This window comes from Mus caroli, chromosome 9, assembly GCF_900094665.2.
Source record: "Mus caroli chromosome 9, CAROLI_EIJ_v1.1, whole genome shotgun sequence".
NCBI classification, from domain to species: Eukaryota; Metazoa; Chordata; class Mammalia; order Rodentia; family Muridae; genus Mus; species Mus caroli.
This window is the reverse complement of record NC_034578.1, coordinates 55,641,781-55,665,919: the sequence shown is the minus strand read 5'-3', so window position 1 is coordinate 55,665,919 and position 24,139 is coordinate 55,641,781. Positions and strand designations below refer to the sequence as shown.

Sequence of the window (24,139 nt, the reverse complement as noted above, 5' to 3'; positions counted from 1 at the left end):
TAGTTAGCACCAGCCTGAAAACAATAATGAAATAAATAAAAAAAGCTCTAAGTGGCTGCTTTAATTGCATACCTGGAGAATTATATTCCTTGCTTTGTGTCAGATATCTTTATCTATTGACCTAGTTCATAATTCTCCAGGGTAACTAAACTTACTAACTTTAAAAAATTTTGAGAATATTGATTTTCAATTTTTTCTGTTATAGGATTGTTGTTTTTATGTAAATAGGCTTATATCACCATAGATTTATGAAAGTATTCATCATCTTTATTGTAAATGGAGTGATGGATGTTGGCTGATTTGCGCCCAGTACACACCCCGGGAGTTACTCAATGGCATCTGTCCTTCCCTTTTCCTTCCTGTCCTTTTTTTTTTTTTTAAATACAAACCCACCCCTATCCCCACCTCCTATTTCCTACCCAGGTCACCATAGGAAACTTTCAGTTGGTGGCACTACCTCGTGACTTGTCACCTTGTGACTTGCTGCTTGAGTTAACATTTTGCCCTCTGTATTTTTCTTCCTGTTAGTCATCTCATCATGGTGCAGCTGTGGTGAAGTTGGTCTTAGATTGGTTGCAAACTTTAAAATACATAATTCCCATTAAGCGACCAGAATAGGGAGACAGCAATACACTGGAGGAAGTTGAATTGGTCATAAAAGTAATAACTCCTTGGGAATAGCTAGAAGTGCCAGAGATTGTGAAAATTTATTTGTACACGGTGGCATTTATGCATATAAAATAAGAGCAAAACAAACAAATTAAATTCTGATGATTTTTTTTTGTTAATCTTAGTCAGCTTGTAGCCATCACTATAACTGTGTGCTATTATGTGAAAAGCCTCATAGGCATTGTTTTCCTCATGCTGAAATGTATCATTTTGTTTGTGTGTTTAATCCAGCTCTGGCAGGTTGGTCTTGCTAGCAGGAGGTGGCTTGGAGATCAGTGATGTCACTGAGGATGATGCTGGGACTTATTTTTGCATAGCTGATAATGGAAATAAGACAGTTGAAGCTCAGGCGGAGCTTACTGTGCAAGGTATGTAAATATTTACTGTGAAATTAAAAATGTTTTATACTGTCCAGGTCTACAGTAATATGAGAAATGCAGTACATCATAATAGTTAAAATGCAAACGTGTAGACCGTATCACTTGAGTTCAAAATTCTGAGTCTGCATTCCACAAAAACAGCAATAGAAATTTTTCTTTTCATATATGCGTATGTAGTATGTGTGTATGCATGTTCACATGTGTTTGAGGAGCACATGTTGGGGAGTTCATGTCTAGTCCTGAGACTGATAGCAGAGTCTCTTAGTCAAATCTAGAGCTTGCTGATGAGGTTACTCTTGCTACCCAGCTTTCTGTGGGGATTCTCTGTCTCTGCCTTCCACGGCTGGAATTACGGATGAGCTGCCGTGTGCACCTGACGTTTGTGTAGGTTCTGGGATCTAAACTCTTCCTCTTCACTTCTATAGAAAGTGCTTTAACTGCTGACCCATCTCCCCCACCCCAATTATAGCAAATTTATATAGCCTTTCTAAACTCCACCTTCATTACCTGTACAAGGGAGGTAATATGAGTACTTACTTTGTTGAGATTGTTTTGAAGATTAAGAGCTAATCCTAAATTAAATTCCCATCTCCGCATTATTGTGTTTCTGTTGCAGTAGTAATGGTGGCATTGGTATTGTTGGTGATGCTATTGTCAAGGAGGAAGGTTTGATCTGGGGCATCTACAACATTCTGTACACTTTTACTGTCCCTGATACAGAGCCATGTCTCTGAGTATTTGTGTACCTTCTTAGGGGTGTATAGATGATGCTAGAAGGACTGCATGGTGCCTCTTTGTGTCTCTGGGCTTGATGCTTTGATATTTATTTCTCTCTTTAAGCTGATGTTGAGCATCTCTGCAGGAATCGTTGTTTTACCCTTTTTTCTGTATTCCTGCTTCTCCTTTTTTGGCTCTCTGGTTCAGAAGTCAAGGGAAATAAACGTGGCCTATACACAAGCCTTTTCTTTATACCTGTCTGCCCTGTCCTTTTCCATTTAAAAAAGTACTTTTGAGTGCTGATCCTCTATTCTGATTTGCTTATGGTGTTGCTAATACTTGTTTCCAATAAATCTCTTATGGCTCTGCTCTGTTAATTTTAAAGAAACCCAACCCTGCTTGGGAGTAGAGGCTGACGGTGCTACTAACTTGTTTCATTTGATAATATCCATTGTGTGATCTGGGACTTGGTGGTATTATCTTAAATGAAAACTCTCGTTTCTTTGTATATTTTGTTTATTGCAGAGTCAGATATAATGTAGCTACATTTCTAACCCTGGTAGTCACCTGGGAACTCAGATGTGTTTTTTGAGAGCAATTGGGGAACAGTGCTTGGGGTTTAGTGTTGATGAAAAGATAGAATGCATATCTGTCCTTCCTCTGTTTGTGGGTAGGTTTATAGTCTCTGAGAAACAAAAAGGCAGGTCATGGAGTTGACATAGCCATTGTGTCAGGTGAGCTTAGTCCCTGTCTTTGGTTAGATAGAAGCATAGGGCATAGTTTGGTAGGGTGATCAGTTTAGTTCTTCACTTCTGTATAAAAAGGGTTGGGAAAAACACTCAAGAACTCCATCTGTGGTCTCTGTGCTTCCTTGGATCATTTTTCTTTGCTTTTAGATACTTGTTTTCTAGTCTCCTCCATTGTTCTTGTCAGTTCCTTTCACCTACCTCTGTGTGTTAGCGAGAGCATTAGATGAAATGTATCTGTTACACTTGTTAGCTTATTTTCATTCATTATATGGGCTCTAACTGATAGGCTTCCTGTGAGCTGAATTATCTGAGTTTTGCTTTGTTTTGTTTTGATTCCAGGATTTCAGGTCCTTCAGGCTATCTCTGAACTTGCTAAGTAGCCAAGGATAGCTTTTTTACTCCTGCATTTTCCTCCTTCTAGCTCCTGTGCCATCTAGTTATTAACTGAAAAATATAGACAATATATGCATTTTAGTTTACAACTAGTTTCATATTAAGTACCTATGCCTAGAAAAAGTGCTCTTGAAATGAGTTTGTTAGAGAAAACTGTAGAGAAGTTTCACATAATTAAAATTTACCATCTTGCAGACCAACATGTTATTGACACAAGAATAGGCAATAAAAAAGAATGAAGTCCAACTATTAATTGCAGTACTGTGACCACAGTTGTCAGGATCAGAGCCTGATCCTAGCAGCACCAACAAGTGAGGATTAGCCACCTGTCTTCAACAGGCCAATTAAAGAGAAAAATAACAGTGAAAAGCAGAGAAAGAAGATTTACTCAGTGGCCATAATGCAAAGAACGAATAAAGAAGTCTAGTGACCTCTACCTCTCAAGTCCTGAATTATGTATGCCCCCAAGCCCGGAAGTTGTTGTTAGGAGCATCAATTGAAACACATCTCTCATACTTGTTAGCTTCTGGTTTTGCTTCACTCTTTCTCTTCATGGGAACTTTTGTTCATATGGGTATGGACAAAACTTTAGGGTTTTGTGGTGTGCATAACTCAGCAGTCCTGGTTAAGGTGGGGTCCTGCCATTCACTACTGACCTTCATTATCTGGGCTCCATTCTTTTCTGAGATAGTCTGGCATACACTAAGAACTGTGCGAAATTTCTACTTGGGCGGAAGCTTCCTCTTCTGAGCCGAGGAAGGTACCAAGCTTCACCATGAGCTTTATGTAGGAATTCTGTGTCTTGGCTATTTTTTTTTTTTTTACTAGTTTGACAGTCAAAGAGAATATATTTTTGACAAAGACAGACAAATATCTGTCTTCAGAATATTTTTGTTCTGCTGAAATGGTTACAATTATACAATTTAAAATATAAATACAGGAATTCACTTTCAAGGAGGAAAAGATATGCGTGCGCGTGCACACACACCCACATATATAACAATATATAATATATTATTAAGTGTTAAAATGTTAAAAGAATAGTAGACTTTCAACTGGAAGAAAATGAAGTTGGGTCTAAATGTGAAAACACAAAGAATAAATGGAGTTATGTTTGATATTATCTTGGGTAGAAGAGTGTATCTTAAGAAAAGCAGGAACAAGAAAGCTGGTTCAGGCAGTAAAGATGGATAGCTTGTCTTCCAGAAAATGCCAGGGGACCTGAGTTCATTCCCTAGTACCACATTGAGCATCACATAACCCTCTTATTTGGGGGCTAGGGTTTATGTCTCTTGTTCTTTAATTCAGGTAGGTTTTGAGTTATTTGGATTAATGAGAGTATAATACAAATGATGTGTGACTTCTAAGGTTTATATTTTAAAGCCGTGTATATTGCCTTTTCTGATTGCCAAGAATAACGAAGAGGGTAGTCTTTAATAAATTGTAACAAGACTAAAATTGGAGCCTTCTCTTATCATATATGAAAGTCATCCCAAAGTAGATTAAAGACTTAAGATTGACTCTGTAAAGCTGCTGAGAGAAAGCATGAGGTTTCTGGAAAGTTTAAAAGGTGTTTTAGTTGGTTTCTTTTTTATGTGACTTATAAATAGCACAGGCAAAAAAAGCAACAACAAATATGCTTTCATGGAATTAGAAAGTTGCACAGCAAAGGATGAAGGAATCTTGGAGCGACAACTACGAAATGAGAGCAAATATTTTCAAACTATACATCTGATGAGAGGTTAATATCTAGAGTAGATAAGGAATTCAGTTCAGTGTAGGAAAACAGCTCAGTGCTTAAATGTGTTCAAAGGACCTGGAAAGACATTTCCTGAAGACAACAAAGTGGCCCATGGGTATATGAAGCCAAAACTATGAATAATCATTAGATTGTGTGAGTAATCATTAGAGAAATTCAAATTAAATCCTCAATAGGATACCACCTCAAACACAGTAGAACTACTGTATGATCCAATAGTTCTTTTTATGGCTGTATGTTCAGATGAAATTAAATCATTGTGTCAAAAAACTAAGTTTACTCAACCATGCTGGTTACAGCACATAAGTAGCTAGACTTAGAATCAATTTAGTAATTCATCATGGATGAATGAACAGCAAAATTGTTAGAGTGGAAACACAGCTTTATAGAACGAAATCCTGCCATTTGCAATAACATGGACGAACCTTGATGATAATATACTAAGAGAAATAAGCATAGAAAGACAAATTCTGCATGACCTGATTATAAGTGGAATCAAACATAGTCAAACTCATAGAATCAAAGAGAAGAATGGTTACAGTGTATTCTCTACTTGAAAATTGTTGTGAGAATAGATTTTAAGTGTTCTCACCATAAAAAACTAAGTACATATAAGGTAATAGATATCTTAGTTTAATTTATCCATTCTGTGCTAATAGACATCAAAACATATCTTATATAAATATATACAAGTATTGTCAATTGAAATTTTAAATGAAAAAATAAGTGTTTTGATTTTGTTTTACATAGGCTCTCTGTAGTCCAGGCTAAACTAAAACTTGTGCTGATTCACCTGCTTCAGGCCTCCCAAGGGCTTAACTATAAGGGTGAGGCATTATGCTCTGTCCTAAAAATATGTTTTAAATTAGCTACTCTATCAGGAAAATTTTAAAAAGTTTAAAATGTATATAATTTATAATGTAATATTAAAATATACAAACTATAAATTGGCAAGACTATAAACAGGCAGAACTAATCATAGCAATCACATGTTAGTAACTATTAGGTTATATAAATTAAAAATAAGTACAAACAAAAAGAAATACTTAAAATATAACTAAACAGGACAGGTAATAATTTGACCTAGTTGACATTTGTATGGGTGGAGTTATAGCTCAGTCATAAAGTGTTTGCCTAGTGTTCAAAAGTCCTGGGCCAAATTGTAAAAAATAAAAAGTATAGACATTATCATGATGTTGTACAGCAACTAAATAGTACTGTTTCATTGTGTGAGGGTATATTGCTTTATGTGAATCATCTTTCAGTTCATGAGTTAGAAAGGGAATTAATAACAAAATTTAGAAAATAGTATAAACTAATATAGATAGAAACTAGCAAAAGTTGAGGGAAGTTTGTAGTCTGTGTTTGTGTGTGTGCGTGAGAGAGAGAGAGAGACAGCAGCAATTTTAACATTAACCTCAAATCTGCTAAAAGTAGCAAATTTAAACCAAAGAAAATAGAAAACAAGGAAGTGTTAAGTAAAAGTTAGTGGAGGGGTTGGGGAAGGCATTAAAACAGACTGTCAGCAAAACCAAACTTCAGACAAGGCTCCCAACAAATTTGGTAAATTTGTCTATTTACACAGGTGCTAAGTCAAAAGGCTTACACTATCTGGTGTTAGGTTGAGGATAACTAGAGACTTTAATAAACTATTGATAGGTATATACACTGATAACATTTTTAAATACTCTTTAAAGAACTAGAGATTACATTTGGCTTTGATTCGTAATTTGCAAAACCAAGAAACCCGTTTGGCAGAATTTATTAAAACTGAACATAAAACTAATACTATGGTACAGGGAAGAATGCTTATAACAAGTGAACAGATACTGGCACTAAAAGCCATGCCCAACAGTGTCCCTGCCGTATTTATTCTAGGAACTCAAACTGGTAATGATGCAGATGCCCACCAAAATCCAGCATGGCATTGTGTCAGGAGTGGAAACAGGCACGCCACCTTTATATTGAAAGGCATTTTTAAAAAATCTCAGAAGCACTTTTAAAAGAAACTAGGCACAAAGAATATCATTTTATTTTATAATATTCGAAACAGGCAAATTCTATAATTTTTTTTAAGTAAAAAGAATAGTGATTACTTTTGAAGCAGGACAGAGTACTAGCTGCATGCTACAGCCAAGCTTCTGCTGTACTAAGGCCTTGTTTCTGACTCTGCAGAGTAGAGTTCAAGCTGTGCTTTTCATGGGTATCATGTGAGGTCATTTCTCTTTCTTTTTATTGAGTACAGACAAGTCATTGTGTATAACAAAAACCATTTGGAAAATTTTGTTTTGAGCCTCATCCCATAACTGAAAGTATTTTATTTCCTTGATGGGGAAAATAGTTGATGAAAAATAATTGGGGATATATACAGAAATATGTACATACATACATACATATGCACATATGTCTCTATATGTATATATAAATTCAGTCACATTTGTCTGACTTGTTATTTTTTAAAAAGTTATAGCTGTAGGAAATGACAGTGGTTGTTAATGCAGAAAAGGTTATAAGTTCACTTTTCATCTGTTAAATATTTCACATTTACTATCTTACCATTAACGCTTGGGATTTCGACTCATGCTATGACGTAAATTAGCTGGTTGTGTATTTCCTGCCATCTCAGATTGTTGATAACAGATGATATGGGTCATGAGTCGCATTTATAATAGTGTGTGATCAACTCCACGTACTCCCAAAAGAAAAATTTCCATTTCTGGTTTCTGAGAACAAATTGACAATTTCTGGATTAGCCATTTTCATGGCAATATTAATATTGTGACTGATCTACTGCTAATGTTTCAATCATCTTTTTAATTATTATTTTAAATTTTAAAAATGGGTATGAGTGTTATGTCTCTGTGTATTATGTGTGAGGCCAGAAGAGCAGCAGATACCCTGGACTGTACATGGGTGATTCTGAGAATCATACCCAGTCCTCAGAAAGAGCAGCCAATGCTTTTAGTCACTGAGCTGTATCTCCAGTCCGTCCACCACCTTCCTTCAAGCCACAGCCTCATACCGCCCTCCTATTACTCATCTTGTTTTGTTTGTTTTTTGTTTTTTAAACCTCTAGCCACATTAAGAAACTGACCTTCTCTTTTCTTCCCATCTCCTTCATGACGATCAGCCAATATTCTGTTGTCAGTCATTGACTTTCTTAGATGCTGCATAAAACACAAATTTTATAAGGTAGTATATAGAGCCCATCCAGGGCCTTACTAGTCAATACTTGTTCTCCTTAGAATAGGGAACAAAATACCCATGGAAGGAGTTACAGAGACAAAGTTTGGAGCTAAGATGAAAGGATGGACCATCCAGAGACTACCCCACCTGGGGATCCATCCCATAATCAGCCACCAAACACAGACACTATTGCATATGCCAGCAAGATTTTGCTGAAAGGACCCTGGTGTAGCTGTCTTGTGTGAGGCTAGGCCTGTGCAAATACAGAAGTGGATGCTCACAGTCAGCTATTGGATGGAACACAGGGCCCCCAAAGGAGAAGCTAGAGAAAGTACCCAAGGAGCTGAAGGTGTCTGCAACCCTATAGGTGGAACAACAATATGAACTAAACAGTACCCGCAGAGCTCATGTCTCTAGCTGCATATGTAGCAGAAGATGGCCTAGTCGATTATCATTGGGAAGAGTGGTGCCTTGGTCTTGCAAACTTTATATGTCCCAATACAGGGGAACGCCAGGGCCAAGAACTGGGAGTGAGTGGGTAGGGGAGCAGGGCCGGGGGAGGGTATAGGGGACTTTTGGGATAGCATTTGAAATGTAAATGAAGAAAATATCTAATAAAAAATTGAAAAAAAAGAAAATTTTTATAATAAATGTTATAATAAAATGTTTAAATAACTTTACAGCTATCTTTAATTATAATTGCTTTATCAATTAGCCATCATTCTACCCATCAATGTCGTTTCTGATAAATTTTTAAAGTTGTTCAGAGAACCCAGTATTCATATCATTATCTACAATTTTAATATTCTAAGAGAATTTGTTTAGATTTATTTATTTTATTTTATGTCTATGAGTATTTTACCTGCATGTCTGTCTGGGCAACACATGTGTGCCTGGTGTCTGTGGAGGCATCCTATCCTCAGGAGCTGGAGCTGTGGATGGCGATGAGCCACCATGTGGGTGCTGGGAATCAAACCTGGGTCCTGCAAAAGCAACAAGTACTCTTACTTCCTGGGCCATGTGATTTTTGTTTGTTTGGGCTTTTGTTGTTGTTTTGAGACAGGGTTTCTCAGTGTAGCCCTGGGTATCCTGGAACTCACTCTGTAGACCAGGCTGGCCTCAAACTCAAGGATCCACCTGCCTCTGCCTCCCAAGTGCTGGTATTAAAGGCGTGCACCGCCGCCACCTCCCGGCAAGTCATGTGTTTTGGTCCCAAGAATTTAATATTTGTCTGTAGTTTTCTCTTCTTTTGAAGTAAAAGTCAGATATCCTAAAATACATAAATATTAAGTTTGCTGTTCATGAGCTCCATCAGTTGCACCTTCTTGTACAACCGAGATTTCTATAAGGGCAGAAGTATTACCATCAGAGTGGAAATTTCTGCATGCCACTTCTCATCCCCTTACTGCTCTCAAAGCATCTACTCTTGTGAGTTTCCCAGTATAAATTAGTTTGCTTCACACAAAAGCATTTGTATCACCTGTTGCTGTTGTAGAAGACTTATTTCACAAAGCATAACAGATTTGGGATCCATCCGTGCTGTATTTATTAACAGCTGATTTTTTAAATTGGTACTTATTCTATACCAGACTTCTCAAAGTAATAGGACCAGTTTACATCCTGCCAACAGTGTACACTCTGGTGGCTGTGTATCCTAGCCAGCAGTTAGTTTTCCAGCCTTTATAATTTCATCCATTGTACTGAGTATACACACAATTCTGTATGGTTTCAATTTATGTTTCTGTGGTGATTAGTGGTGCTGAGTACCTTTCTGTCTGTTAACAGTAAAGGTAGTCTAATATCTTTCTTTGTGAGATATTTTCTAAAATGATGCCTTCCTGTGTACATAATATGTAAAATAGCCGTATCAAGGAGAATTCTTAAAATCCTGTATTAGGGGGTTTTCTGTTGATAACCAAAAGAAATAGACAATAGAAATAAAAACTAGGGGGGCTGGAGAGATGGCTCAGCGGTTAAGAGCACTGACTGTTTATTCTTCCAAAGGTCCTGAGTTCAAATTTTAGCAACCACATGGTGGCTCACAACCATCCGTGATGCGATCTGGCGCCCTCTTCTGGAGTGTCTGAAGACAGCTACAGTGTACTTACATATAATAAATAAAAACTAACATCAAATATTGATAGAATTTCAAGGTTTATGTATTTAGAAGTAGATACATTTTAGCTTTTATCACTTCTATTTTTTTTTTTTTGCTTACGATTTGACATTTTTCTTACTGTAGCCCATTTAAATTCTCTTAAATATCTGAAATATCTAATTTATAAATAAATTTTTGTCTATTTGAAGTATTTAATAACTGGACCTATAGTAAATTATCTAAATTTTATAGTATATTAAGGTTTTCCAGAGAAACAACCACTAGGAAATACAAATGTAGGTAAAGAGGGAAAAGACTTGGTGAAAAATACTGGCTCATAAAACTGGAGGCCAAGTGAGGAGTCCCATGATTGATCTGCCGTGGTTAGAGACTTAGGAGAGCTGTAGCAGTGTGATTGGTCTGATTAGTGCATGCTGTGTCAATATGAATAAAAGTCTAGAATCCAGGAAGTGCTAAGGGCAAGAAGTGCTGAGAGTCTCTGCACAAACAGATAGAAGACAAGTTCAACCTTACTTTGCTTTTTTGGTTTTGGTGGATTGGATGATACCCATGCATTGGTGAGAGCTTTCTTTTCTCCATACATCAATACAAACATCCCTCTCTGGAACATGTTCACAGACACACAGAGATAACATTAACTAGGTACCTGAGTACCCTGTTGCCCAGTCATGTTGACACTCAGAAGTTACAGTCGTAGTGGTAGTCATCTTTCTATGAGTCTTTAAATTACAGAGTCAAATTCATGCGTTGTCAAATCATCCTTAAAGAGTTTTACTTCCCACATGGCCCTGCTTGAGGCCCAAGTCAAATAGAACTATAGAGTTTCTCAGGTATTACGCCAGTATATTTAAGTGAGAAGGTAAACTACAAGCAGGCTATATAGGTCCAAGGCATAATTACCCTCAGTACTTCTTAGACTGCAATGATTGGTACCACGAGAGTATAAGAGAACTCTGCTTCATTTGTGCATGTTTTATTTTTAAAGTTGTAAAAAGATGAAATAAAGTGCATGTTTAAGTACCTAATTTACAGCTTATATTGAACAAAATAATTTTTTTAAACACCATAGAGAAACATGGTTGTTGAGCTGATGATTGACCAAGCTCCTGAAAGCCACCAGGTTATATTGGCTCCTTAAACTTTTTCATTGTGATGCTGAATATTGCTGCATTTGAAAACATTGGAATGGGTAGAATATTGGAACTATGAGCCATTTTGATGTGCCAAGAGCTTTGATTATAGTAGAAGTAACACCAAGCAATTTTCTTTTCATAGTGTAATCCATATTTGTTATGGATTATATATAATTACATGAATATGCCTGAAAAGTATCTAAATTATCTTTCCTATCAGCAAGAATACATTTTCACATATGCTTGACATCCTTCTAAGGCAGAGTGATTCTCCCCGAGATCATACACCTAAAAGCGATTTTCTCCAAGATCACACACCTAAAAACGTACTAGAAATCCTAAAGTAAAATCCCAGAACTGCCGATTCCTGGTGATACCACTTTCGTAGTCTTTGTTCTTTGATCTTTCTCAGTGACTTTTAAGCTACTCCAAATAGGAATTTTATGCTATGATCTAATACACAGAAAGCACATTTGTCTTTACAAAGCAGTGCCTACCCGTACCACCAGAGATGTACTATTTTCTGTCCTATACTTCTGGAATTTTATTTTCTGGATGCATCAGTAAGTCATCTTGACAAAGAAGTAGGAATTGTCTGCTTTAGTTGGAAAGACTATTTATCACTGGTCTTGTTTGAGATTGCTAGTAAATGCTAACCACTAAAGTAAATTAATCTAAAGAGGGTTTATTTAACAATCTAAGATTCTTGAATGTCTCCCTTCCTTTAGTGTCTGCCAGAATTGGCAATGCTCACTGGACTGAATTTATTGTTGAAGTGGGTCAAAACATTTTGAAAAATGAATGTTCTGCTTTTTATTCAACTATTGAAGCTTATCTTGAACAGAAAATTCAATGATAGAAGCAATTCCTAAGAGCTAAAATGCTAATTTTTCAGTCACTATGTGTAATTAAAAAAAGAAAAGACTTAAATTTGCATATGGAAAACTAGTAAAGTATTTTTTGTATAGTATACCTACTTGGGGAATTTTCATTGATGGTGAAGAGTTTAAAAAACAACAATGCCAGCATCAGATTGGTAGAGAAGATGTTAAGAACTCAGGTCTTCTTTGGAGATGAGAGCCTGAGTAGTTTGTTGGATGTGTTTTGGAAATTACATATATTCAGTGTTTCTAATGCAGTTACAAAACCATTTCTCTAGGTTATAAACTGATACTACAAAAGAATAATTACTTTTTTCAGATTATAAGAATAACACTGAAAAGTACATAGTTAAAAAGCCACCTTTCATCTCACCAACCAGAAATACTGCCTTTGCTCTTACAGTTTACATATTTTAAAGTATTTATAAACAAGTTCGTGTTTTTATTCATCTTTTTGCATTTTTTCCCATTGTCTATCATGTTTCTTCCTACAGCAACATACAATTTTACATAGTGACATACATTTTTATCATATCTAATAACCTTCTAGCAGACTAACAATTAGTAAAAATGTTACTCTTAATGGCCCTGCTACAGTTGTTGAAACTACTCAGCTCTGCTATTACAGCAAAATAGCAATCGTCGCCTGCGTAACTGATTAGTGGTAGCTACTTCTGAATTATGATTTTATTTATAAAACTGGACTGCTTAGTTGGTAAAAATAGCAGTCTAGACTGCTCATTTGTTTATTCAGGCTTCATAGTTAATATTTAATGGTTCCTAGAGCCTCTCTGCTGTAAGTACCATGCTCTTTAACGTCTTTGTTTATGCCCAGTTACATTACCTATTTGTTACCCTTTTGTGATGTTTCCCCCCCCTCAAAGACCACTTGGTTTTTCAAAAGAAAAGGAACTAATGGGATGAACTAGTAATTATGTATTAGTATGAATTAATATTATCTATATGAAGGGAATTTATTAGAGAGGCTTGTAGGCTATGGTCTGAATGGCTGTCTCCTGAGTGAAAGCCTCTCCTGAGGCTAAGGGTGTGGAAGGCGTTCAGTCCATGAGACTGGATGTCTCAAGCAGTCCTAATCTGGTGCTGAAATCCCCAAGAAAGTCCTAGCAAGGTCTAAGGTTGGAATCCTGAAGAAATAGATTTCTAGTACCAATGAAGGGATGTCTTGGGAACAGTATAGATGAACTTGCTATCCAGGGTGAAGCCAAGCAGGCAAACAAAGCTTTCCCTTTCCATGTCCTTTTGAGTGGGCTGCCACCAATAAAAGGTGTGGTGGTGTAGAAAATTTTAATTCAGACCCAGGGTTTCTACCCCGCTTTTGACCATTCAGTTTCCGGATAAAAGACACACACAACCTTTATATTTACAAATTAGCCTTAAACAGCACAAGAGCTGGGTAGAGATCTACCCTCTATGCTATTAGAATCTACTTTCCTATGAATAACCCTGAGTTATTACTTACTAGGTTTCATGTGGGCTTCTCTTAACTCTAATTGGTCAGCCCCCAGAGCCTGTTTTCTTGAACTCACCTAACCCATGGTGGATTCTGTCCATTCACCTTTTTTTCCCCTCAGATCCCAAGCCCAAGAATCCTAAAACCTACATGTGTCTCTTCTGCCCAGCTATTGGCTGTTCAAGTCTTTATTTATCAGTCAGGTATTTACCAATCACCTTGAGGTTAAGGTCACCGTATCACTTGGGTTTATGTGCAGATTCTCTTCTCTCTGGGACAACCATGTTTTGGGGGCTCAAAATTGGCATTAGCATACAAGCGGCTGCTGGGTGGAGCCTCTCTGAGGACTACACACTCCTGTCTGCAAGCTTAACAGATTATCATTAATAGTGTAAAGTATTGGTCCTTACCCATGGGGTGAGTCTCAAATTGGGCTGATTATTGGTTGGTTATTCCCTCAGTCTCTGCTGTATTCCCCATGCCTGCATTTCTTGTAGACAGGATAAATTTTGGGTTGCAAGTTTTGTGGGTAGGTTGGTATCTCTATCACTCCACTGGGGTTCCTGCCTGGCTACAGGAGTTGCCTCTTCAGTTTCCATATCTCCAATGTTGTGAGGCACAGTTAAGTGACCCCCATTGATTCTTGGATGCCTCCACGTTTCCATCTTATCCTGGAGATGCCCCCACCTCCTCACTTCTGTCAGTTGCAGATTTCCATTCATTTTCATAGCCATCTAGTCATCTTTCCTGTCCTGAGCCTCCTCCATCCCCATCCCCCTCACCATTACTCCTCCCTCCCAGTTCCTTTCCTCCATCTGCCTCTTATGACTATTTTATTTCCCCTTCTGAGAGTCAAGCTTCCTAATTTGGCCTCCCTTCTTGTTTAGCTTCTTTGGGTCTTTGGAGTGTAGCATGGTACCTGTATTTTATGGCTAATATCCACTTACAAATGAGTAGATACCATGAAAGTCTTTTTGGGTCTGGGTTACCTCACTCAGGATGATATTCTCAAGTTCCAACAATATGCCTGCAAAATTCATGATGTCTTTGGTTTTTTTTAATAGCTGAATAGTATTCTATGGTGTAGATATACCACATTTTCTTTTTCCATTCTTCAGTTGAGAGACATCTAGGTTGTTTCCAGTGCAGACAGGAGCATGTTGTCCTCTGAAAGGCACCATAAAGCAGCTGACTCAGACAGTTAGAGACACCCACAGTCAAATGGTGGATGGAGCTTTGGGACTCTTATAGAAAAATAGAAGGAAGGATTTCGGTCCCAAAGGGGACAGGAACTCCACAGGAAGACCAACAGAGTCAACTAGCCTGGATTTGAGGCTCTGAGTCTGAACCACCAACCAAAGAGCATACACAGGCTGGACCTAGGACTCCCCATTCATATGTAGCAGATATGCAGCTTGGTCTTCATATGGGTCCCAGACAACAGGAATCAGGGGTTATGCCAAAAGCTGTTGCCTATATGTGGGTTATATTTTTTAGGTGGGCTCTGCTCTGTCTGGCCTCAGTGGGAGAGGGAGTTCCTAGACTCACAGAAACTTGAAGTGCCGGTGTCCGGGATAACCCAGGGATGCCCCCACCTGCTCAGAGAAGAAGGGGAGGAGGTGATGGGGGAAGGACTGTTAGGGGGGTAAGAGAGAAGGGGGGCAGTGAGTGGGATGTAAAGTAAGTAAGTAAATAAATAAAAATAAATTTAAAAAAATAGAAGCAGCATCAGACCAACCCACTACATTGTAGCCCAGATTTAGGATGGATCTTCCACCTCAAATAATTCAAGGAGACCCCTCTAGAGGTGTGCCCAGATGCTTGGGTTTTCGTTAATAGCAGATGTCAGATGTCAAGTTGACAACCAAGATTCACCATCACAACTGGCATTACTAAAGTAAAAGGTATTTATGTTAAGCACTGCTACATCTTTCCAAAACACCCTTCAGGTGGATGGGATTACTTCTCCTACCCACCTATTCTGTGCAGTTGAAACAAGAAAAATAATACATATGTAAGGTATAAATTTAATGTTTAACATGTATATACCCATGAAAATATCACCACAGTCGGGATAATTAGCAGTTATCACTCCCAAGTTTTCTAACGCCTCTTACTAAGCTCTCCCATGTGTCTTTCATACTTCCATCTTTGAATAACTGTTGATATGCTTTAGTCGATATAGATGGCTTGAATATTCAAGCATTTTATGTGTGGTCCCCACTACCATCTCGTTTTGATCTAGTTTTTTTCTAAATGTCAGACTTAGCCATGTTGTTGGAATTATCAGCAGTTTCTTACCATTTTATTAAGAAACATATTAAATAAATATATCATGGTTGTTTCTCTGTCTTTTGAAAGACATTTAGGTTGTTTCCAATTTTTCGCACTCAGAAATAAAGAACCATGAACTTCAGTGTTTTAATTCTGAGGTATATATTACTATTAAAAAAAACAAACTTTTATTCCTAGTATATGACTGTAATTTGGATGGTGAAGGCCAGGAGTGCCCAACATACCAGGGTCATCATAACAAGTCAAAGGCCCACCTGGGTTAGAAGAGACCTTATCTCTTAACAAACAGGCAAAACCAACCAGGAGTCATTGTTACCACTACCACCACCAACTTCATCATAATATATAGTCAGATATGACACTTTTTTCTTTCTGTAATTAAATTTTGCTTTGGTTACCCCCTTCATGTTAATGAAGTTATCTTCTGTTTTCTTCTGATAATTTATACTTTACCTTTTGGTCTTTAATGTGCCTGGGTTTTGTTTTTGTATGTGGTAATAGGTAAAAATCTGACTTTATTTTTTTTCCAAATGGATTATCTGTTGCTCCAATAGTATTATTGTCTCTATTTATTTGAATGTCACCTGTGTACTACAGCTATCTATAGCTTATTCCCAAATGCTATTTTACTTAAAGGAGGCTTTTATTACATTAACCCCATGTCTCAGTGACTGACATTTTACGAGGAAGATCCCTTTCTATCGCTCTCTCAAAGCTTTCTGTTTCCATATATTTTCTTCCATCTGACTTCTGAATTCAGTTTGTCAAGTTTTGTTAAAATTCTCTTGACAGTTTGAATGACAGTTTATTGAATTTGTTGATTAGTTTGAAAAATGACAACTCTTTCAGAGAGTATTTTAACAAGGTGTATGTTTATATCCCTAGTTTTATTATTTTTAATTTAAACATTTTTATTATTTTTTAAAGACTTAATTATTTGTGAGTACATTGTCACTCTCCAGACACACCAGAAGAGGGCATCAGATCTCATTATGGATGTTTGTGAGCCACCATGTGGTTTCTGGGATTTGAACTCAGGACCTCTGGAAGAGCAGTCAGTGCTCTTAACTGCTGAGCCATCTCTCCAGCCCCTTAATTAAACATTTTAATAGGCAATATATGCAGAGAAAATTCAAGGATATGTAATGAAAGATCACCTTTGTCCCAGACTCCCTCCATGGAAACGCCATTGCTGTTGGCTTCTCTTCTATTCTTCTAAAAGTAGTCTATGCCTGCTCAAGTAAACAGGCATATGCAGCAAGAGCTTGAACGGTTAGCAGGCAATCTTAAGAGATGGTTGTCATCAGGGACAGATCCAAGTTTGCTGGGATCTAGACTGAAAGCTATTTTGAAAACTTTGCCTAAGAAAATGAATACCAGAAGAGGTACCAAAATGAGTAGTTGCTTAAATGAGAAAATGGTAACAGATTTGGGTTTGTTTGTTTGTTTGTTTAGATGATACATTCCACAAACATTACAAAAGCCTAGGAAAATAATACTTTTTAAAAAACTGACTTATGTAATGCTTGTCTTGGCTCTGTTTTGTTTCCTTGGGTCAGTGATCTTGCAAGTCATCTTTTTGTTAAAGTAGAAAGCCAGCTTGGTTTTTAACTCACTCTTTAAGATTTGTTCAAGTGAATGTAAGCCTATACTTTGGCATCTCTCTGTTGAGTCCAGTTAATACAGTGGGCTGAGGGAATGTTCCTGGAAGCTTAAGTATAGACAACAGTCTTGGCAGACGGTGTAGATGCTTCTTTCTCAGTGACCCCACGAAATGTGTAGCTCAGTTTCCCTTGTCTTTGTTTGATCTCAGCAATTCCATCAGCCAGTTCACCACCTGCTATCATAAGGAGATATTAGGGTCCAAGCATAAGCATTCTTAGTGGATTGTACATAGATGTCGCAGCTTGTCTTGGTGGCAGGCACATTCGTATCATTTTGTACTCGGGGAAACAGATTAAGACCTATTTAGACCATACAACAAGATCCTTTCTCAACAACAACAAAAAGCCATACACAAAAATAATACAGTAGTTTACTATTTGGTGGTCCCCAGCCTGTTAGCATTTCAAACATAGTCCAGAGACTATTATCATCTATTTATGTAATAGTGTCAGTATATCTGTTGTATTGATCTTGTGGGGTAAAATGACTGGATCAAAGAATATATGCAACTTTGATTTTGCATAGCAGTTAAGTAAATTACCCAGCATAGATTGTCTCTGTTTTATCATTCCAGTGAGCACGTTTGTTTCTCCTGCATTTGTTAGCCTAACATGTTCTGGTACTATTTAGAGATGACATCAGATCTTACAGGCTGGGGACTCAATTCTCCATGACTTTTCTCTCCAGTTCAGAGAAGTCCGTCACAAGTCTAGACCTCCAGAACTTCTGACTAACCAACTTTAAGTTAAGGTTCCCATGACTACCTCTTTGGGTTACATTAGCTTGTTACAGTGGCTCAAGAACACAAGGAAACATTCAACTTATACTTACTCATTTATTATGAACGAAATACCAAATATATTTTAAAAATGAAAAAGGCATTGAGCTAAGTACATGGGTAGGGACCCCAGAGTCATGTGTCTTCTCTAAGCACAACACCCTTTAGGAACACATTGAGCTGCCTAGAAGATCTCCAGAACTTTGTTCTTGAGGGGTTTTAATGGATGTTTCATTACATAGAAATGATTGATTATATCAATGTCCATTGGTAAGAAAATCAGCCTTCATCTCCTTTCAGGTTAGGGCCTGGTACTAAAAGTTCTGTGTAATTGTGGTTGGTTCCTATGGCAACTAGCTCCCTTCCTGAGGCAGTCTTAGAGTGCTATAAGAGTTGACTCATTAAAACAAAAGAAACCATCATCTAAGGAACTTGGGGATTTATTTGTGTCAGGAAAGTGAATACCTAATGCATATTTAACAATATTCAAAGTTGAACATACTTAATGTTTTTTTGTCTCTGATGTAGTGTCATACTTAGGCCTTTCTTCAAAGACACTTAAGTCATGCTTTCTAATCATGCTGCCTTAGGTCTGTGTCTGTGTAATCATTAAATATTTTATACATATATAATTTATTTGATGTAAGGAATATATTAAGATTGGGACACAAATTACAGAAATGCATCCATCTATCTGGTTTAAAAAAAGGATGATGTCTGTTAAAATTATAGGAAAAAAGACTTATGAAAAACTAGCATAAAAACATTGAATCCTTGAGACACACATTTTGCGGGGAAGAAGCTACCCTCTAATTCTCTGATGGTTCTGATTAGTAGAGCTTTAGATAATAGTTGATTACTTTCTGCAGCGTAATTTAGGCTACTGTGTTTTCAGTGGTAGATGAGGCAGTGAGGGGTGGGTGCTAGAGAAGATGTGCCTATGGAGGCAATGCTCTTTAAGGAAATGCTTTAAATTGGGATCTGTAGGATGTCCACTTGTTAGCTAAATTGGGAAGAATGGGCTAGGGAAATGGAGTGAGAATGGAATTGTAAATACGGGCCTGAGAAAAGGGCAGAATATTAAAGTCTAGTGGCAATTTCATGGTAAGGTTCCTGCAGGATGGATGTCGCAGCCTTTCTTGGAATACAGGAGACCTATTTACCTTTGGTGCATTGGGAAGCTTTCTCTGGAAATGGTGTGTGTGTGCACGCGTGCATGCGTGTGCTCACATGCATGCATGCATGCATACTTGTAGCAGATTTACAAATACACTGTCAAATGAAATCTCTAAAAGGATTTCAGACTTAAGTGCTTGGGCGAGCCTGATCTATTTTGTCAATGTTTTTTAAAGATTTGGATGTCAACTTGTGAATTGTAGAAAAAGCTTAAGAACATCAAGTATACAGTTTAACTAACATAAGTGGACAAAAATTATTTTGTTTTTCTAGTTAAAGTGATCTATGAGAATTTTAGTACTAAACTGAAAACACCAACATTGGAGAGCTAATGTACATGAAAGCCATTAACTTCCAAATTACAGCAAAATGACGTAACCATGAAACTTTGTTGTTGGCCAACACAATATAATCTTGTTTGAATTGGGTGCCAAGTTCCAGCATCATTCAACAGTGGTGGAATTAAGTTAGTTAGTTTGTCTGTTAGCAAATGAATTTTGGAAGTATAATGTTTGTTTTCATATTAACATTTTATGTGTGTATTTAGCAATTAAAATTACCCGTGTAATGATGGTGGTAATAGAAGGGATAGAGAACTGTTATAGAGAATTTGAAGCTTAATTATCTCTTTGGTAACAAAATACATAATCTCCCACTGTAATACTTGTTTTCTTATGGTAATTGATTCATTTGTTCTCTGGTTATCTGCTTAACTTCCTAACCACAAACATCTGCTCTCACATTATCTCTAATTGGTATGAGTACTATATAAAGAGTAGTTAAAAATCCAGAGGAGGTTTGGTTTTGTTTTGTTTTGTTTTTTAAAATAATTCATGAAAGGGAAAAGTAAATGGTAGACACTGTTTATGCTTTTCTTATTGAAAATGTATACTAAAATGATTAATTTAATTTTAGAAATCCATTTTGCTGTGTTTTGTAGAATTACTTACTCTACTCTAGGGGAGGGTTCCCAAATACTAGATATGAGCTCAAGGAATATGTCAGTTCCTTAGAAATGGTACCATCTAAGTTATGAGTACACGCTTGGAAAGTAGAGGAAATTAGTATTTATTGAAGAGGAGAGGTGAGGCAAGTTGCTTTTATATTTAAGGAAAATGGAAGGATAAACCATAACTTTTTTTAAGATTGTTACTTATGGAGGGGACTATGTAGACAGGATAGAAGCCCAAATTAATTGGGTGTATACTGTTTGTGTAGATTTCAGTTTTTGCCACATGACTTCTGAGGGTGGAAAATATACAAATGATTCAAAGTACATATCAGTACATATTGAGATGACAGAGTAAAGCCACACAGGCACAGCTTAGGTTGAAAGTTATTCAGATAATATGAAATGGTAATTGGACTGGATAGTCCTACTGGAGTGTAATCTAATGACAAGTAGCTGCAAATATTGTTGGTAAAAATGTTATTCTGAGAGTAGTGAGGAGTTATAAAATATAAGACAGATGCATAATTATGTTAGTGTTAATTGGTAGCAGAAATTTTTAGTAGAAAGAACAAATGTTAGAGTTAAAAAGATTAATTTAAGACTTGTTGACCTGAATTTAGTTGGTAACTTTAATAGAAAATCAAGATGCATAATTGCTGATTTTGTAATGATCAGAAAATACTGAAAGACCACCAGTAAGTAAAGTCATGGCAGGAAGGACCATTGTGCATCTGACAAGCCCAGGCTTCCTCTATTGATAAAGAAATGATGGTTTCAAATCATAGAACTGTAACCTCAGTGAGATGAAACAAACCAAATGCATTTTAAAGCTAGGACTCACTCTAATGCTTTTAAAAGGATCTCAAACTTATAAGAGATCTCCCCTACCTAAGACTTCTTTGTTAGGAGAAAACATAGCAGCTACCCAAAGGCAGAGCTGTTAGCCAGAGCTAGCCCAATTGAAATTACCTGCTAGGATGCTATAGATACTAACTGTCTTGCAAAAATATACCTGTCTGATACTAAACAAAAAAAAATCTGTTGATAGGAACTTGAGCTGTGTTCTAGATCCTGCCTACCGGGATGCTGTGGGCTAGAGGTGGTATCTAGAAAGCCACATTTGGAGTAAACTAAAGGAACTTTTGGGGAGAATTATCATTATATCTTCCAGAAGCCGTGATATAGACAGGGAAGAAAGTGTATACTTCAAGAGATAAGAAAATTGTAAACACAATTATTGAAAAATGGCCAAGTACCTATATACATTATTCACAAAAGATTTTTTTAAGATTTCATGGGTGCTGCATCCTTGTTATATCTAGACACACACTAAATAAGATCCATAGTGATACTACTAGTCGACAAGAGAATGTGGATGGTAAAATTTTCACAGGGCCACGTCTTTTTCCATAATTTATTTTTGTTCAGTTTGCATCTTTATCACAGTCCCCCCCTCCCAGTACCACCTCTACAAGGCTCTCCCCCCACTTCCCCATCTAAGGAGAAGAGGAAGCCCATCTTGGTTACCACCCTACTCTGAGACATCTAGTCTCAGCAGGGCACATCCTCTCCCATTGAGGCCCAACCAGGCAGTCTAGGTAAGGGAAAGAGCTCCAGTGCCAGGCAACAGAGTCAGAGATCGCTCCTGCTATAATTGTTAGGGGACTCACATGAGGACCAAACTGCACATCTGCTACAAATGTGTAAGGGGTCTAGGTCCAGTTCCTGCATGCTCTTTGGTTTGGTTTGTGGTTCAATCTCTGTGGGCCCAGGTTAGTTGACTCTGTTGGTCTTCTTGTGGTGTCCTTGACCCCTCTGGCTCAGTTTATTCTATTCTCCATTCTTCCGTAAGACCCCCTCTAGCTCTTCCTGATGTTTATCTGTGGGTCTCTGCATCTGCCTTCATCTGCTGCTGAATGAATCTCATAAAAGGAGATTTTATGCTAGGTTCTGTCTGCAAGCATAGCTGAGTATCATTAATAGTGTCAGGTGTTGGCTCTCTCACATAAGATGGGTCTCAAGTTGGGCCAGCTATTGGTTGGCCATTCCTACAGTCTCCGCTCCATCTTTATCCCTGAACATCTTGTAAGCAGGACAAATTTTGGGTTGAAGGTTTTTGGATGGGTTGATGTCATCCTCCTTCCGCTGGAAATCCTACCTGGCTCCATAAATTCCCCTTGGCTCCCCCTGTCCCAGGTCTCCAGCTAGTCCCAGCGATGCCCCTCACTGATTCCACTGTCACTTCTAGCCCTCTCCCGCCGTTCTCCCCCTATACTTGATCCACAAGGCCACTTAATGAAAAGCTACAGGCATCAGTGACTGCTGAGAGGTGGGGAATTAGTTTTCTTCAAGGACAAGCATCTTGATAGTCTATCCAATCCCAAGTGGTCAGCCCTGCACACATGTGTATAAGCAACACTAAATGGGTTCAGTAATATGTATATGAATATATGCATAACACTTCATTCAGAAGAAGAGATGAGTGAGTGTGTGCGTTGGTTATAAACACAAGAGTTAGAAGGAGAGGTGAACACCTCAGAAAAAAAAAATTAAATTTAGGTAAAGTTTGAATAGCCGGTATTTGGGAGGATGGTCACTATTTTTAAATTTTCCTAATTTTATTATATTGTAAGGCTTTAGTTTTCTTGAACTTAATCTCATGGCAGATGTAGGGCTATCAATTTGCCTGTGAATTAAAAAAAATACTTTTCTTTACAGCTGAATAATATTCCATCAGGCAGTTAATTTTTAAAGCTACTGTGCTAACATTTTAAATATATAGTTATATGATTTTATAAAAATATGCAAATAACTGAATTCTACGATCTAAAAGTTTGTTGATATGTGACTAGCTTCCTATTTTTATTTTCATTGGTATCTTTTCTTTATATTTTAAAGTGCCACCTGGATTCCTGAAACAACCTGCTAACATATATGCTCACGAATCCATGGACATTGTATTTGAGTGTGAAGTCACTGGGAAGCCGACTCCGACTGTGAAGTGGGTCAAGAATGGCGATGTGGTTATCCCCAGTGATTACTTTAAAATCGTAGTAAGTATGTTTTCAAAGAAATACATTTTATTTTTGAAACCTTCAAGTGTTTTTAAATGTAATAGTCAAAAGATGTAATAGATATACCAGTTTAAATTACTGTAAATGAAGAAAAAAAAAGTTATACAAAAAATATAGAATAGAATTTACTTTTAACCCGTAGAGAAAGCTTTGCTCAGAAGTATTTTGGTAGCTCATATGTAACATGAGATTACATAGCAAATCAGTGGCTGGACTAGGCTTAGAACCCACCAGCAGTCTGGTAGTGAGAACGTAGCTGTCAGCATTGCATGAGGAGTACAGTGTGTGCATGCAGGTGTGTTCTCATTGTCTTCACAGCTACATTCAAGGAGCAGATCTCTCTCTTCCTCTCTCTCCCTGTCCCTTCCCTTTTCTTCCTTCTGTTCCTTTCTCCCTTTTTCCTCCCTGCTCCCGGGGTCTCACTGTGTAGCTCTGGCTGTCCTGGAACTCACTATGTAAGCATGGCTGCTCTAGAACTTAGAGAAATCCACCTGCCTTTGCCTCTTGAGTATGGGGGTTAAAGGCATGTGTCACCGTATCCAGCTCTGACTTGGAGAATGGAAAGATAATCATTTTGAAAAGCTTCTAAGATATACAAACCCTACTAAACTTTATAAACTTATAAAGAAATTATCATACTTCAAAAAGCCGGGCGGTGGTGGCGCACGCCTTTAATCCTAGCACTTGGGAGGCAGAGGCAGGCGGATTTCTGAGTTCGAGGCCAGCCTGGTCTACAAAGTGA

General features: G+C 37.5%; 1 protein-coding gene across 8 annotated transcripts in view; it reads left to right on the top strand.

Moving 5' to 3' along the window:
- Neo1 (neogenin 1) overlaps nt 1–24,139 on the top strand; it is a 157,996-nt gene that overhangs the window by 56,513 nt on the left and 77,344 nt on the right. For all 8 annotated transcript variants that reach the window (XM_029481357.1, XM_029481354.1, XM_029481356.1 and 5 more), the window contains exons 5-6: nt 901–1,037; nt 23,222–23,376. In XM_029481357.1, the coding sequence (XP_029337217.1) occupies nt 901–1,037; nt 23,222–23,376 (292 nt within the window). The remainder of the gene's footprint in view (nt 1–900; nt 1,038–23,221; nt 23,377–24,139) is intronic.